Below are 14,242 nucleotides of genomic sequence, written 5' to 3'. Positions count from 1 at the left end.
AACCGTCAGATGATTAGAACTGGGCTGTCCCACGGATGCTTTTCACATCAGCCATGGTGGAAATAGACGCTTCCAACTCCTGTCTGTCTGCGGTGAGAGTGCTGCGCGTTTCCCTGGTGGATGAACTGGAAGGACGGATCGACTCCCTGTTGGAGGAGCTGGTGGATCAGAAAGCGTTCACTCGGGATGACCGGGAGGAAGTGCTGTGTCAGCCGGGGCCCCGGGCCAGGGTCCGGAAGGTGTTGGATATCCTGGAGTGCAAAGGGGAGGAAGCAGCGAAAGTTTTCTTGTCTGTTAGAAATCATCAGCGGCTCTCCCAAGATGCGCCTCAAGTTCCATCCTCAGGTTTGGGGAATACATTTTTAACTGCGGAAAATGTGACATGATATAGAAAGATTTTTCTGAGTTTTTAAAAAGCTGAAATTTAAACCTTTATTTAAATATAACTAACATGGGATGCATGCACTAAAGCTGCTATTTATTACCTCATGTGGTTAGCCTTCACTTTTGTTTTCTGCAAAAGAAAACATGCTGGCTGTATTTTTAGAAAAGGCAACTAACAGATTTCACCGTAGTAATGTTCACTTGTTTGGTTGATACCCTTTCAGGTCCAAATCAGTTGTTGGTATAGGGCAAACAAATAGCTGGTTAAACTTCAGCAGTCACAAACCATTTACAAGATTTTTTTTTGCGGCTTTACACAGTTCTTTTAATTAACTTTTCAATCAGCCCCGTTTTCTTTCTCATCACCAGTTATTCTCTACATTAACATTTTCTTCATCTAAGTCAACACAAAGCTTGAACTTTAACGTCACATTTTTTAACGTAACATTATAGCATAATAAATTGGAATATTATTGAAAAGCTCATTTATTTCAGTAGCTCAATTCTAGTGAAATAGATGAATTACACGCGGACTGAAAGTTTTTAAGCCTTCATTTATTGTTAATTATGGCAGGATTTTGGTACGGTGATACCGAAACTGTATCAAGGATAAGGAAAAGAAAAAAAATCTGATAAAACCTGTCTTTGTGAAGATGTTAATACAAGTGTGTTAATTAGTTTTGCTCTAAATGTGCTGAACCGAGTGGAGCAAAAATATCCGAGCTGGAATTTTATATTTTGTGACTCTGCAGGATTACTGAAGGTCTGAACGTGGTTTTGTGTCTGTGAGTGATAAGTCATTTGGATGTGGATTTATTTGTTTTGTTTCAAGTGGGGCAAAACTGTAGATGCAATGTAAGGTTTTTTGTAAACTGCGACTCGAACATAATTTGTCTACTTACAAATTTGAAGAGGCGAAAATGTTTTGTTGAAAGACTGAAAACTGAATATATTATTGCAAAACTCATAAGAGCTTTCTCTGTGACTTTACAATCTCTAACACTTTTTGCACCAAATACCTCCATAGCAGTTAATCAAATTTACGATTTACCTTTTTTTTTTTTTTTTTTTGCCACTACAGAATACAAGAAGATGCAACAAAAGCACAAAGACGTCCTGAGGCGCAGGAGTGAGAGCATGCTTTTCTACTACAGTAGGCACGGAGACAAAATCCTCTTTTCCGAACATTATGTCAACCTCCTATTAGTGGACGGACACCAGGCCTTAGAGATTAAGAGACATGAGGTGCTGGCTTTTGGACAAAAGAGATTGTCTCTGCAGCATAAATCAGGGCTGCAAAGGAAAATTGCACCAGCTGAACTGTTTTCGAGAACAAACGAAAAACGTTCAATAAAGAAAGTGCTGGTGACGGGGGTGGCGGGAATTGGCAAAACGGTTCTGGTGCAGAAAATTCTCTTTGACTTTGGGCAGAGCAAGGACCACCTGGCATTTGACTTTGTTATTCACATGAGCTTTAGAGATTTAAATCTTATTGACAAACCCACAAACTTCAGAGAGTTGGTGCTTCGTAAGAACAGGCACCTTTCTAAAGTACTGGATTGGATCTTAGCAAACGATGACAAACTCCTAATTATCCTGGATGGGTTTGACGAGTTCCGACACTACAGGAGGTGCGACGTTGACGTATTCGTGTCCAAGCCAGAGGAAGATGCAGAGGTGAATGAAATTTTGGGGAGCTTGTTGCAGGGTGAGCTGCTACCCAACGCCTCAGTCATGCTCACAAGCCGGCCTACGGCTATCAACCACATCCCTGTCGGATGCATCGACCGTTATGTGCTCATTGCCGGATTCTCCATAAATGAAGTTCAAGACTTCTTCCTGAGGTATTTCCAGGATGCTGCTGTGGCTGACAGAATGTTTTCAACGGTGTCGGCAAATGAACTAATGCTGACACTGTGCTATATTCCTGCCTTCTGCTCCATTGTGTGCTGCATCCTCAATGAGAGCAAAGATCTCTGTGGGGAAAGCCCAAAGACCATGACGGACATTTATGTGCAATATCTAGTGGCCTTGCTCCGTTCTCACACCCAGTCAAGAACGAAGACGTGTCCTGAAGACCAAGGAGCAAAGACCAACCAGCAGCTGTCTGATATTGTGTTGAAGCTGGGTCGACTTGCCTTTAAGAAGCTGATGGAGCATCAAACGCTCTTCTACAGCAGCGACCAAGATGTGGCCGGGCTAGAGGGATGCAGCCTGGTTAGTACCTTCCTTGACACGACAGTTGCACAAGAGCCCGGGTTCACTGAAGAGGTTTTCTCCTTTGCCCACCTCACTGTTCAGGAGTTCTTTGCTTCTCTTTACTGCGCTGTGACGGACCAACCGTTGCCTGATGCAATGCAGAGCAGTGACAACCAGAACAATGGACACTTGGACCTCTTCAGCCGGTTCCTGTCTGGAATCCTCTCAGATCGGAATTCCAATTTCCTGTCAAGACAAGTGGGACTTCACTGCCGGGAGGAAAAAGTAGAGATGTACCGTCGGAAGATCACAACAGATCTCGCAGTGCTTTGTGAGAACGGAGCCCATATTCTGAACTGCTTACATTGTTTGTTTGAGCAACAGGACCCCTCAATGACCCTGCCAGCGCTCCCAGAATTACTTAGAGTAAATGTCAGCGACGAAACGCTCGCTCAAATGGACCATAATGCCATAAAGTATTTCCTAGCCCTCACAGAAGGCAAAATACTATCAGAACTGGATCTTACAGGGACTGGAGTGAACCGTGACTCTCTGAGCGATATTCAACCATTTCTGCACAGATGTCAGAGACTGTGGTGAGTGCCAGGTGAAATTTAGCTCACTTGCAACTACTGCAGGTGTTGAAAAAGCATCTTCTGCCCCCCTTGCAGTTTTCCCCCATTTTGTCACATTCAAATCCCAGAAAACCTGTTGAATTTATTGTCATCTCCCCTTTTTTTCTGACTCAGTCACTGGTACTTCTGTGTGTAATTTACAGTCGGTATGAATTGAGCTCCAATGGGAAGGACTCAGAGGTTTGTTAGCGAGTAAGAATTAGCATAAAGATAAAGGAACAGCTGAAGGTCACGAAAACCAAAGCGTTTTTGGGAAAGTTAAATGCTATTTTTAATATTTTTTTATTATAATAATACTACTAATAATAATATTTTAATATTTTTTTAATCATAAAACCTTTTGACTACCATTTTCCTTCCATTCTCCTTCCATTTCACATGCCATATTTTCTCTTGATCTGTCATATAAAGTTCCAATACAATACCTTAAAGTTTGTGGTTACAATGTGACGAAAAAGTGAAACAGTTTAAAGGGTGAGAAAGGTTTTTCTTTTTTTTTTTTTTTTACAAGGCATTAGATTTACTTCCACGTGTCAAAACATGTGCACTTGCTGCTCCACTAATGAACTCTCTTTATTCCAAAGGCTTGGAGAAAATAATTTAGACATGGACGCGGTTCAGGTCGTTGCAGACGTGGTGAAGGTCTCGGAAAACCTCACCCACCTCGGGTAAGATTTCATTCATCCGGCTGGCTGCTACACCTGAATTCATTTTCTCAGAATTTCAAACAGCAACCAGTAGCAAAAACTTTTCTGACTGAATTAATTCATCAACAGGGTCTCAGTCAAACAATGTCACTCGTTCTGTTCTGTTTTCAGGCTCGGATGGACAAACATCGGTGACGAAGAACTACAAGCTCTTTGCACTGCGATTCGGGTGAAAAAAAGGGTTCAAGAGTTGTGGTAAGGCAAAACTTGTAGTGTTGACACATAATACTACATAAAGCATTTTAGAGAAGTGAAAGCAGATCAACAGAATGAGAAATATCCTGTTGCATGTGGTATAACAGCTTGTTTTCCCCTAACTTCTGTTTTTTTTTGTCAGTCCAATTCAAATATTGAATATTCTCACAAATTTAGTGTATCCAAAAAAGACGCAGAGAAAAGGGAACAGAATCTGCATGTTGATTCATGTAACTACTGACCTATTTAAAACTTCATGTAACTAACAGTGCCTTGCAAAAGTATTCCTACATCTTATATATATATATATATATATATATATATATATTACATTTTACTGTATTTCATTGCGATTTCAAGTGATTGACCAACACAAAGTGGAGCATAAATGTGACATGGAAGGAAAATTTACATGGTTTTCAAAATTTCTGAAAACTGCCCTTGTCTGACCTGTAAATTTAGGCAGAATCCTGATAGGTTTCAGTTTTCAGATAATGAAACAAATAGTACTCCATGTTTTTTTTTTGTTTTTTAGAATATTATTTATAACTTAACCCTGCTTTAAATTTCTTCACCACTTGTAATTTTATCCTGAGATTAAATTACACACAGGTGGATTCTCTTTACTAATCGGGTGATATTATTGCACTGGATTTTATTTAGGGGTATCACGGCCTGATTTTGCACAATATCGTTTTCAGTTTTTATTTCAAGGAAAAAAATGGAAAATTATGAATCATGCAATACTTTGTGTTGGTTTATCATTTAAAAAAATCACAGTGAAATACACTGCAATTATGTGAAAAAAAACTTCATGTAAAGGTGTATGAATACCTATAAATTAATAATTTGTTCCCAAAGGATGGAGGGTAACCGAGTTAGTCACAGAGGTCTGCTGTCACTCGCTGATTTGACGCCTGATCCATTGCAAATAATTGTGTAAGTAAGTTTAAAATCTTTTTTTTTTTTTTTTTTCAATGTACAGAACTCTAAAGCTTTTTTCTTTTATTTCCTCTTCTTCTTTCAGGGTCATATGGAACAACCTGTATGAGTCCGAGTCGGAGAGTCTGTGCAGCCAGGACAGGATCACAGCAAATTTTACAGATGAACAACTGTGGCAAGAGTGGGGGGAATGGGTTTTTAGGCGCTGCCAGGTCAGCAGCAATGAGAAGCTAGTGACGGTACTCCACAAAGTTTGCAACATGCCAAATGGCTGGCTGGAGCTCCACTGGGCAAAGACCTTCTACAGTCAGCTGTCGCAGCTTATTAAGAGCCGGATAGAGTGCTGCACAGAGGATGACATGCGCAAGAAACTCCAAAAATTTGACAACCTTTTAAATCTCTGAGATCGTTTTATTTCCCGCTAATTGTTTTATGAAAGACTAAAGAATGAAAATGAATGGTACACGGGACGACGTCATTACGTCCTCTTTTAATGATTAACACTCGACCACAAATTCTTGTGTGCCAAAATGACCCAGAGAGGAGTGGAGCAATACACAGTCACAATGAAACAATGGAAAGTTTCCCAGATTCTAAAATTGTTTAAACAAATACACACCAAAAATCCCCTTGGTGTTTAGAAAGAAAAACCATTGAAGCAAAGCTATGTGGAAAAGTAAGCGCATCCTTGCTACTTTCATGGGATTAAGAATGAAAAGTAGCAATTGGGTAATAACACACATTTCATTTTCCTATGATCAGCCAGTATACACGATTAGTCCCAGAATAGATTCAACAAGTTTCAGTAAGCATAATAAATGTTAAAGTTCAAGACAACATAATTAGAAATAGTCAGAACAAGTATGACTTATTTGGAGGGATTGATAGGAGGAAAAATGTTTCAAAGATTTCAGTACTATCATGTCGGTTTTCACCGTTGCATCTGAATGATTCACAAAACTTGAGTCAGAACCAAATTTAGAGAAAACCATACACAGTGTATGACGAAAGACCTTATACCAACTGCCAAGTATTATGGCTTAAAATTCTCATATGATCAAAAATAAGCCCATCTGTCAATACATGACCTAAGCTGGGGTATGCAAGGAAAGAAGTGGTGTTGAAAGAAGAGCGGTCCAAAAATCCCCCACAATGACGTGACAGACTTTATAAAATGACAACTTCAGGTCACTGCTGCTAAAGCTGGTATATGGGGGTGTACTCACCTTTTTACAAGCAGCTTTGACATTTTGACTTCAGGAAGGTGAGTCAATTTTTGATTCAGGGGAAGGATTATAAGCATCATTTATAGGCCAACCAAATCAGGGGAAGGACGCGCACTACATTCAGAAATACCTCTATGGAAAAGTATTTCCATAAAAGAAAGATGTGGCCCGTACGGGGATCGAACCCGCGACCTTGGCGTTATTAGCACCACGCTCTAACCAACTGAGCTAACCGGCCTCATGTATGTAAAACGGCCCCTAACATAAATATATATATATGCCTGCTGATATAGGTGTTAGTGGATTTGTGTTCTATTTTGTTGTTTATTGTTTCGGCGCCAGACACCTAGCAGGATCGTTTTTTTCAATGCTGTTTTCCAAATATCGACATTTCCCTGAAAGTAACAGCACCTCTACTACCTCTCCATCGACCGGATGTGCTTTTGCTCATTTTCCAAATTAAATCAAAGACTGTAGGGAAAGTTGCGTGAATACACTATTTTCATTGTTTTTGACCATAACCTGTCATATTTCATACATGGGTGCCTCTAAGAAGTTTTCAAATGTTGACCAAAAGACGGCCACTAATATTGGGTCGGGATATTTAAACCAAAAGCCATGAGTAAAATTTATTTTTGCTGTCATCAAATACACTTCTTTAATGGTTTGTTGAAGGTGTGAAATTTTGACTCAGAGCCGTAGAACGGTATTTCATGTTTGGTCTTATATTATTCTTTTTTTTCTTTCTGCTATTTATTATTTTATTATATGTATTTATTTATTTATTTATTTATTTTTGTCATGTACATCATTATTTAATTAATAAAATTGTTACATCCACCCGGGATAGTAAGTTTGGACATTTATTTTGAAATCCCTAACCGGAAACTTAACTAGTTCCTCTGACGAAATAACTGTGCGCCATGTCCGAACGAGCTGCTTGTGTTGTGTTACTGGAGCTAGCTCTGTTTTAAGCCTATTTTTGTATTTATCGTCGGGTTAAACTCCTCAAACAGGGTGAGTTCAACGGACAAGTGTGTAATTTAGATGAATGTGGAATGACTTGTTCAGAAAAGCATTTTAAGACTAGAGTGTTCTGAATCTGTCGCCACTCGCGAGTTTTCATTCATTAACGTCACAAAGTTGCTAAAACTAACAAATAATTACCCTAACAGCCTATGAATTACTTATAAGTTAAACAAGATTAACCTAATTCAGAATCTTTCGTCATCTGGCCCATTTATTTTGTACAGGTGCTGGAAAAGGTTTGGGGCAAGCTATTGTTTTTTGGTGATCAGATGACTGAATCATCTGGCTTTACAGAGATAGAAAAGTTCAGAAACACTCTCACATCTGTCCTCTAACATTGTTTTCGTGTTAAAGCACCACTCTGCTGCCCCACATTAATTATGATGAAGACGGAGAAGGAAGCAGGGGATGATGGAGCATCAAAACCCAGTGACAGTAGCAAGGAGACGGAAAAAAAGAAGAGATCCCGTGTCAAGCAGCTCCTCACCGACATTAAGAGGCAGGTGGAGTTCTGGTTTGGAGAGGTCAACCTGCACAAGGACCGCTTTCTGAAAAAGCTCATCGATGAGTCCGACAGTGGATGTAAGGGTCTAGTAACGAGACTGAAAATGTAAACATAAAATTGAGAATACATTAAGCTTTGCACCCCACTTCTTTGGTTGCAGATGTTGACTTATCTGTGCTGACGAGCTTCAGTCTCATGAAGAAGCTGACGACTGACACTAAGCTGATCGCTAGAGCTCTGAAGAACTCATCCGTAGTGCAGGTACGGCTTTTGCTCCAAATAATCATCACGTGTTTTGCACTATTTTCCTAATTCGAGCTTCTAGGGGCTCAAACATGTCAGTGGCGCATAAAAACAATTATTATTTTTGTTTCAGATAAACCTCGATGGAACTAAAGTAAGGCGTAAACATCCGCTTGGAAACCCACCAAATAACGTCGACAGTCGGACGGTCTATGTGGTAAAACACATTTTCTTCTTCTGCAACCTCTGACGGGTTTTACCAGAGCTCCTTCTTCCACAAGCCTCATTCTTTTTTTTTTCTTTAATCTGTCTGAATGGTGGTTCATCATTTATGAGCATTGCAGTAATTTCAGAAAGTTTGACTTCATGTGGCACACATTCTGAAGGATTTTTTTTTAAATCTCTTTGTCAGGAAAGAAATAGAAAAATGAAAGTTTTTAATCCCCCGTTGAATGATATTTGCAGAAACACTAACGCAATGATGTTTTTCTTTTGATGAGTTCAATGATTAAACTCTATCCAATTTTTTAAAATTTTTTTATTATTGTCTCTTCCCCCTTCAAGGAACTTTTACCGAAGGACGTGACTCACAGCTGGATCGAAAGAGTTTTCACAAAGTGCGGGAATGTGGTGTACGTCAGCATACCCAGATACAGGAGTACCGGTGACGCTAAAGGATTTGCCTTTGTCGAGTTTGAGAAAGAGGAACAAGCTCAGAAAGCTATTGAGGTGATTTTAAGGGAGGGGGTTGTGTAAAAAAAAATAAAAAGTGAATTTCATGTATCAGTTGCTTGAATTCCAATTTACAAACGCATTATTTATCTCAAAGGGAAATTAAATGTCGCATCCATGAATCGTCATTTTCATCTCCTCTGTGATTTGGGGTCATAGTTCAGGTGTTAACGAGGATGTATTTTGTCCAAAAATATCATAAGCGGGATAGTACTGTCCTCTCTAGACCACATTCTTATCAACCCGTTTGTTTCGCTGAACAAGTTCTTTTAGTGTTGTTGAGCTACACTGTTGAAAATGGCTTATATTAAAATGCAGCCAGCACGTTTAGCAGTATTTTCCCAAATTAGCAACCCGTACTTCTTTGAACTGTGATGGGAAAAACATTTAACACTTGTTTGTATATTATTGTTGTTTTCTGTGTCACTTCTTTGTGACGTGATCTGTGCATTAACATACAAAGTTGCTGACCATCTCTCTAAAACTATCTACATTAAATTTCATTCGTCACACTTTTTTCTTTTTGCGTGACTCTGGAAATTGTGAAATCAGTTATGCCAGATGTTTAATTTGCACTGTTTCCAGCTGATATGTGTCCTCTTGGTAAAGAGTGTGGAATCTTTGAAACATTAAGATGAAGATAAGAAATTTTAAGCCATTTAAAAACCTCACACATGCTGTTTGCTTCAACAGAAGCCACATGATAAGTTTTTATTTCTGAAACAGATGTTGAACAATCCTCCTGAAGACGCTCCAAGGAAGCCGGGGATTTTCCCCAAAACGTTAAGTAGGAAACCGATTCCTTTTCCTGCGGACAATTCGCAGTCACGTAAGTTGAAATGTTTAAATTTTTCGCACACGTTATTGATCGCAAAGCTACTTGTGTGACACTTACTGGGCGGTGATGCTACGTAGGGGAGGAGGAGAAGAAAAAGCGCAAGAAGAAAAAAAAGAAGGACGGAACAGCAAAAGCATCGGCAGAAAAAGTCCAAGAGGTCGCGATGGAAGCAGAGCCGTCGGAGCACAAGAGGAAACACGTGACGGCAGACTGCGATCCGGAGACCAGCAGCGCACAGAAGACACCGGGAAAATTATCAGAGAAAAAACGACGACGGTCACAGACTGCGGAGGGATCGGAGGGTGACGTTCCCTCTAAGATTAGGAAAACCAGTGAAAGTGAAACTGGGCATAAGGAGGAAGATGAAGCCAGCATGAGTAAGTTCTCACTCATTTCCTTCTCTCTTGCACTCTCGGTGTGTCTCATCTGCGTATGTGTTTTTTCGTACCACCCTTTTTTCCTTCCACTCAACTTTCCATCAGTTTGCCAATGATCTTTTGTGATTGACCCTCCTTACGGAAGTGTTCGATAATTCAGGACAACTGTCAAGTTGAACAACACTTCTGTCTGTAAAATGTGTTTTATTTCACATTTTAATTTTGCGAGAAAGTACATTTTAAAATATCCCTTGAGCTCTACAAAAAAATGATGGAGTTATAGAAATATAATATAATAATTTCTGGCGTTTACAGTCATCTCTCTTGTTTTTTTTGTAATTAAAAAAGCTGCTACCTGATCATTCTCCACATTTCAATTCAGTTGCGTGACAGTGATCCACCAGACAAGTGAATGACCCGCATTGACTTAATTTGTACTTCTTTTTTTTTTTTTAGGAAATGACAAGTGTAAAAGTGATATCTTTATAATCACATGCCTAATAAATCCTTGGCTGTTTCACTGCGTTTTTCCCCGTCTCAGATCTCCCCAGTAAAAGCGACACGGAGGGAAACACGGAAAAAGGCAAAGAGAGCACAGATGACTTGACTGTGAAGGCGAAGAGGAAGAGAAAAAAGAAGCACAAAGAGAAGCTGAAAATTGGCGAGGAAGTCATCCCGCTCCGGGTTCTGTCAAAGTAGGCCCTACATCCCCTTTTTCATTCGATTACATCAACACTGGTTCAATACAGTAAAGCCCCTGCTGGATTTCATCACGGCGTTGCTTCTTTTAACGTCTGTTTGTCTATTTGAAGGAAGGAATGGCTCGAGCTGAAAGAAGAGTACCTGGTCCTACAGAAGCGCAGCATGGCGTCCCTGAAGAAATGCATCAGCAAGATCAACCACAAGGATGGCGACGCTGCTCAGGATGGAAACGGTGATTTTTGGAGTTTTAGGCTGTTTTGAAACCGATTAGTTTAGTTATTTTTGGGGGTAATGTCGGCAGATTGCATAAAACCCCCTAAAACATCCACTGTAGTGGTTGCAGAGGTCATTAACACATTTGCAGGAATGGCCAAGTAGGTCGGCTTGCGTTTGAAGATTACAAACCCACGGTGGTAGATGGTGCAGTTGTCACGTTTCTGACCCATAATCAAGTGTTTTTCTGGAATGTTTAGGCCTCTTTCTGAACCAAAATAGCTCTACTGATATCTGAAAATACGGTTTGTTGAGTTTTGTATCCTTCTCCCCTCTTTCAGTCGATATGAGCGACAAAGCGGAAAAAGAAACTAAGCAGGGTCCGCAGTTTGTCAGTGGCGTCATTGTGAAGATTACAGACAGCAAACCGTTACCGGCGAGGAAGATCATCAAAGTACAGTAAACCTACATGATCTCAACTTACTCCTGAAATTCAAAAAGTGGTTGATTTACTTACGTTTCACACGGATGCTCTTCAATAAGTTAGAATTTGTTAGAGATCTAAGGTTTTTCTGTGATTTATATCAAAAAGTGAACAAAGTGATTAGATTTATTCACAGTAATATGTTGCAAGCATTTGTTTCTGATAATGAAAATCCAGAAAGCTAAAGTATTACATAAGATCACCACTTACTTTACATGGTGAATATTTTCCTTTTTTTCTTCCACTCAACTTTCCATCGATACACCCAGATGAGAAGCAGTCTGTAATTGGCTTTTTTTTCTTTAGCAATTATATTTTGTGGCTTACCTTTCATTGTTGATGTTGCCAATAACTGTTGATTGTCAGTTTGAATAATATTTTTTGTTACTTTTTTTTTACTTCACAATTCAACATTTTAATTTAGTGACAAAGTAAATTTTAATATTTTCCATGAGCTCTAATCCAAAACCATTAAGTTACAGAAATGTACAGTTGAAATGTGACTGTCTGAAAATAATTAATTGAAATATTCACTTTTAATAATCTTACTTACAAGATGCACCAGTGCAGTTTCAAGTCGCTTTATCTGTCGTCTTTTACTGACGCTTGCACAGGATGCTCTGTCCAAAGTGTCTCCAGTTGCTTATGTTGACATTCTGGACGGAGATGTTGAATGCCACGTCCGTTTCCACACACCGGAGGACGCGGCCGCCGCCGTCAGCAACGCTAAAGAGCAGCTGCTGAAGGAACGCAGCTGGAAGCTCGAGATTCTTACAGGTCAGAAAGTTTTCTCCTCGATATGCAGAGAGAGAAATTGTTTAAGCGTTTTAGCTGAGATTGCTTAAAGATGTATTTGTTTGTTGTGTTTTTTTTTTTGTTGTTTTTTTTATTTTGGATCCTCTGTTTAATCTTATGTTAAAGGTGGCCACGAACAGCGGTACTGGCAGAAGATTTTAGTGGACCGCCAAGTCAAACTGAATCGTCCCAGGGAGAAGAAGCGAGGCACAGAAAAGGTGAACCAAAAAAAAAATATTTAAAAAAAATAAAAAGTCAATCAGGAATAATTGACTATAAATTGCTGAGATGTGTTTATGAACAAGCCGAAACACAAATGCAAGGAAAAGATTAAAATCCTAGCATCAGATTGTAACCATGGCAACACAACAATCACATTATGAAGATTTTTTTTTTTTTTTTAAATTTTTTATAATTCCTTTAAAATGTTAAAATCTTTTAATTTATTAATACTGAAACCATCAAATCAAACTTAATATTGTCACTCTCTCTCTCTTTAAACAAATACACATTCTAGATCTGTGTTTAAATTCAGTCACTGATGGACTGGAGGCCCAACGCAGTGGCTTAGTTTGCTTATGCTTCAGGCCGGCTTTGCCAACATTTGAATTGTTCCATTTCTGGTGTTACGGCTCTAACACAATGCATCTCATTTCAAGGCTTCTTCTGATCTTTCATTTCATTTTCATTACTTTGTCACTTGGCAGCTCATATCCAAAGCTGAGAAAATCATCATTGCCCGAGCCAAGGAGGCCAACAAGCACATCCGCTTTGAAGAAGACTGAGTTCCCCAAGGTTCACCACTCCAGGTTTTCACTGATGAGTGCTTGGCTAAAGTCGAATTGTCCAATTGTGCCCTACGTGTCATTTTTGTGGTCGCACTGGAGCCCTTGTCATAAACCAGGATGCTGCTAGGGTTAAAGATGGTTCTAATTTTTTTTAATTTTTTTTTTATTTTGTTACTGCATCAGTGTTTTTGAAAAGCAGCCCTGTATAAGTGTAAATATTCTTTTAAAGAAATTTTCTCCAGTGAAGACGTGGTAGAGTCAACACCTGCTTTTTAATAAAATGAAATGACATGCTTTCAGATTCTGAGTTTGTAAATTTTGACTTGTGTTGCAATTTCTTTCTTTCTTTCTTTTATTTAGTGGTTAAAACAAAAAGCAAAAAAAAGTAGGTTTAAGATCTGTAAAGAAGTTGTGTCCAATCTTGTAATTGTTTTGTAACAGTAACCAAAACCTATTATAAGTTTCATTAATCTAATGAAGGTCAAAGTTTCTTGATGGGTATCTGAAGATCACATACGGATGAAAACACCTGGTTTTATTCAAGTATTTTGATGTTTTTAATCAAACATGTTTGTCTTTACCAAAAATAAATGTTTGGTAAAGACATGAGTAAATGAGTAAAAAAAAAAATAAAAATACCATCTTCATTTTCTAATCAAAATACTGAAAATGACTCATCAGTGAGACAATGAGTGTAAAAAATATGTAAACTCCAAAATCTGTTGTTCTATTTGGACATTTATTGTTTCAAATATGAAAAATACCCAGTGGTAATTGCAGCTCAGCGAACACCAGCGCTTCGCTCCTACCGGTAAATACTGGAAACGCATTTGAAGGCAGGATTTTGGTGCTTCTCCGTGACGTCACAATCACACTTGTTGGTAATTCTATTGATCCTTTTTTTTTGGATCAGGGCTCTTTGTTTAAAAAAATAAATAAAGTCCTTGTGTCGTCCTGTAATTACCCACCTTTTAACACCGTGCCAGTTGAGTTCCAGCTGCAGTCCTGCTGCAGTTTTTATACATTTTCCTTGAGAACCAACTTTTAATTTTTTTTCCTTTAGAAGCCTTGACTTTTTGTTGCTTTATATGTTTCAATGTTGGAATTTTCTAACACCTGCTGGGGTTGAGATCTTCAGTTTCAATCGATCCGGTCTTGAATTTAATATGTTCATGGTTTGTAGTCCGAGTCTCCAGCAGCGCGAGTCTGACCAACAGGTGGTAAAACCCCTTTGTTAAGCTACAGGTG

General features: G+C 39.0%; 2 protein-coding genes and 1 non-coding gene across 3 annotated transcripts; 2 read left to right on the top strand and 1 right to left on the bottom strand.

Moving 5' to 3' along the window:
• The first annotated feature begins 38 nt into the window (after nucleotides 1–38).
• Nucleotides 39–7,135, top strand: LOC106915048 (NACHT, LRR and PYD domains-containing protein 12-like). The gene is made up of 6 exons (XM_014982363.2): nucleotides 39–345; nucleotides 1,466–3,179; nucleotides 3,803–3,886; nucleotides 4,037–4,120; nucleotides 4,982–5,059; nucleotides 5,148–7,135. The coding sequence occupies exons 1-6, from the start codon at nucleotides 54–56 to the stop codon at nucleotides 5,464–5,466; spliced, it is 2,571 nt and encodes an 856-aa protein (XP_014837849.2). The 5' UTR covers nucleotides 39–53; the 3' UTR covers nucleotides 5,467–7,135.
• Nucleotides 6,453–6,526, bottom strand: trnai-aau (transfer RNA isoleucine (anticodon AAU)). The gene has a single exon. It is a non-coding gene; the product is annotated as a tRNA-Ile (tRNA).
• A 29-nt stretch (nucleotides 7,136–7,164) lies between the features above and the next one.
• Nucleotides 7,165–13,293, top strand: larp7 (La ribonucleoprotein 7, transcriptional regulator). The gene is made up of 13 exons (XM_014982364.2): nucleotides 7,165–7,305; nucleotides 7,672–7,899; nucleotides 7,983–8,083; nucleotides 8,199–8,282; nucleotides 8,630–8,794; nucleotides 9,524–9,626; nucleotides 9,713–10,012; nucleotides 10,554–10,707; nucleotides 10,825–10,946; nucleotides 11,269–11,381; nucleotides 12,026–12,188; nucleotides 12,333–12,424; nucleotides 12,914–13,293. Exons 2-13 carry the CDS (start codon nucleotides 7,698–7,700, stop codon nucleotides 12,989–12,991), a joined length of 1,677 nt encoding a protein of 558 aa, XP_014837850.2. The 5' UTR covers nucleotides 7,165–7,305; nucleotides 7,672–7,697; the 3' UTR covers nucleotides 12,992–13,293.
• Nucleotides 13,294–14,242: the final 949 nt, after the last annotated feature.

The sequence above is a fragment of the Poecilia mexicana genome, unplaced genomic scaffold (assembly GCF_051168715.1).
Source record: "Poecilia mexicana isolate PSO_F unplaced genomic scaffold, ASM5116871v1 scaffold_18, whole genome shotgun sequence".
Taxonomy (NCBI): domain Eukaryota; kingdom Metazoa; phylum Chordata; class Actinopteri; order Cyprinodontiformes; family Poeciliidae; genus Poecilia; species Poecilia mexicana.
This window is presented reverse-complemented; position numbering and strand designations above follow the sequence as displayed.

What these genes read in the sequence shown, in the direction of transcription:
- LOC106915048 (XM_014982363.2), top strand. Translation starts at nt 54, where the DNA reads ATGGTGGAAATAGACGCTTCCAACTCCTGTCTGTCTGCGGTGAGAGTG. An exon ending in AAAAGGGTTCAAGAGTTGTG is followed by an intron (nt 4,121 to 4,981) that starts GTAAGGCAAAAC and finishes TTGTTCCCAAAG; the next exon opens with GATGGAGGGTAACCGAGTTA. An exon ending in GATCCATTGCAAATAATTGT is followed by an intron (nt 5,060 to 5,147) that starts GTAAGTAAGTTT and finishes TTCTTCTTTCAG; the next exon opens with GGTCATATGGAACAACCTGT.
- larp7 (XM_014982364.2), top strand. Translation starts at nt 7,698, where the DNA reads ATGATGAAGACGGAGAAGGAAGCAGGGGATGATGGAGCATCAAAACCC. An exon ending in AGAACTCATCCGTAGTGCAG is followed by an intron (nt 8,084 to 8,198) that starts GTACGGCTTTTG and finishes TTTTTGTTTCAG; the next exon opens with ATAAACCTCGATGGAACTAA. An exon ending in AGAAGCGAGGCACAGAAAAG is followed by an intron (nt 12,425 to 12,913) that starts GTGAACCAAAAA and finishes GTCACTTGGCAG; the next exon opens with CTCATATCCAAAGCTGAGAA.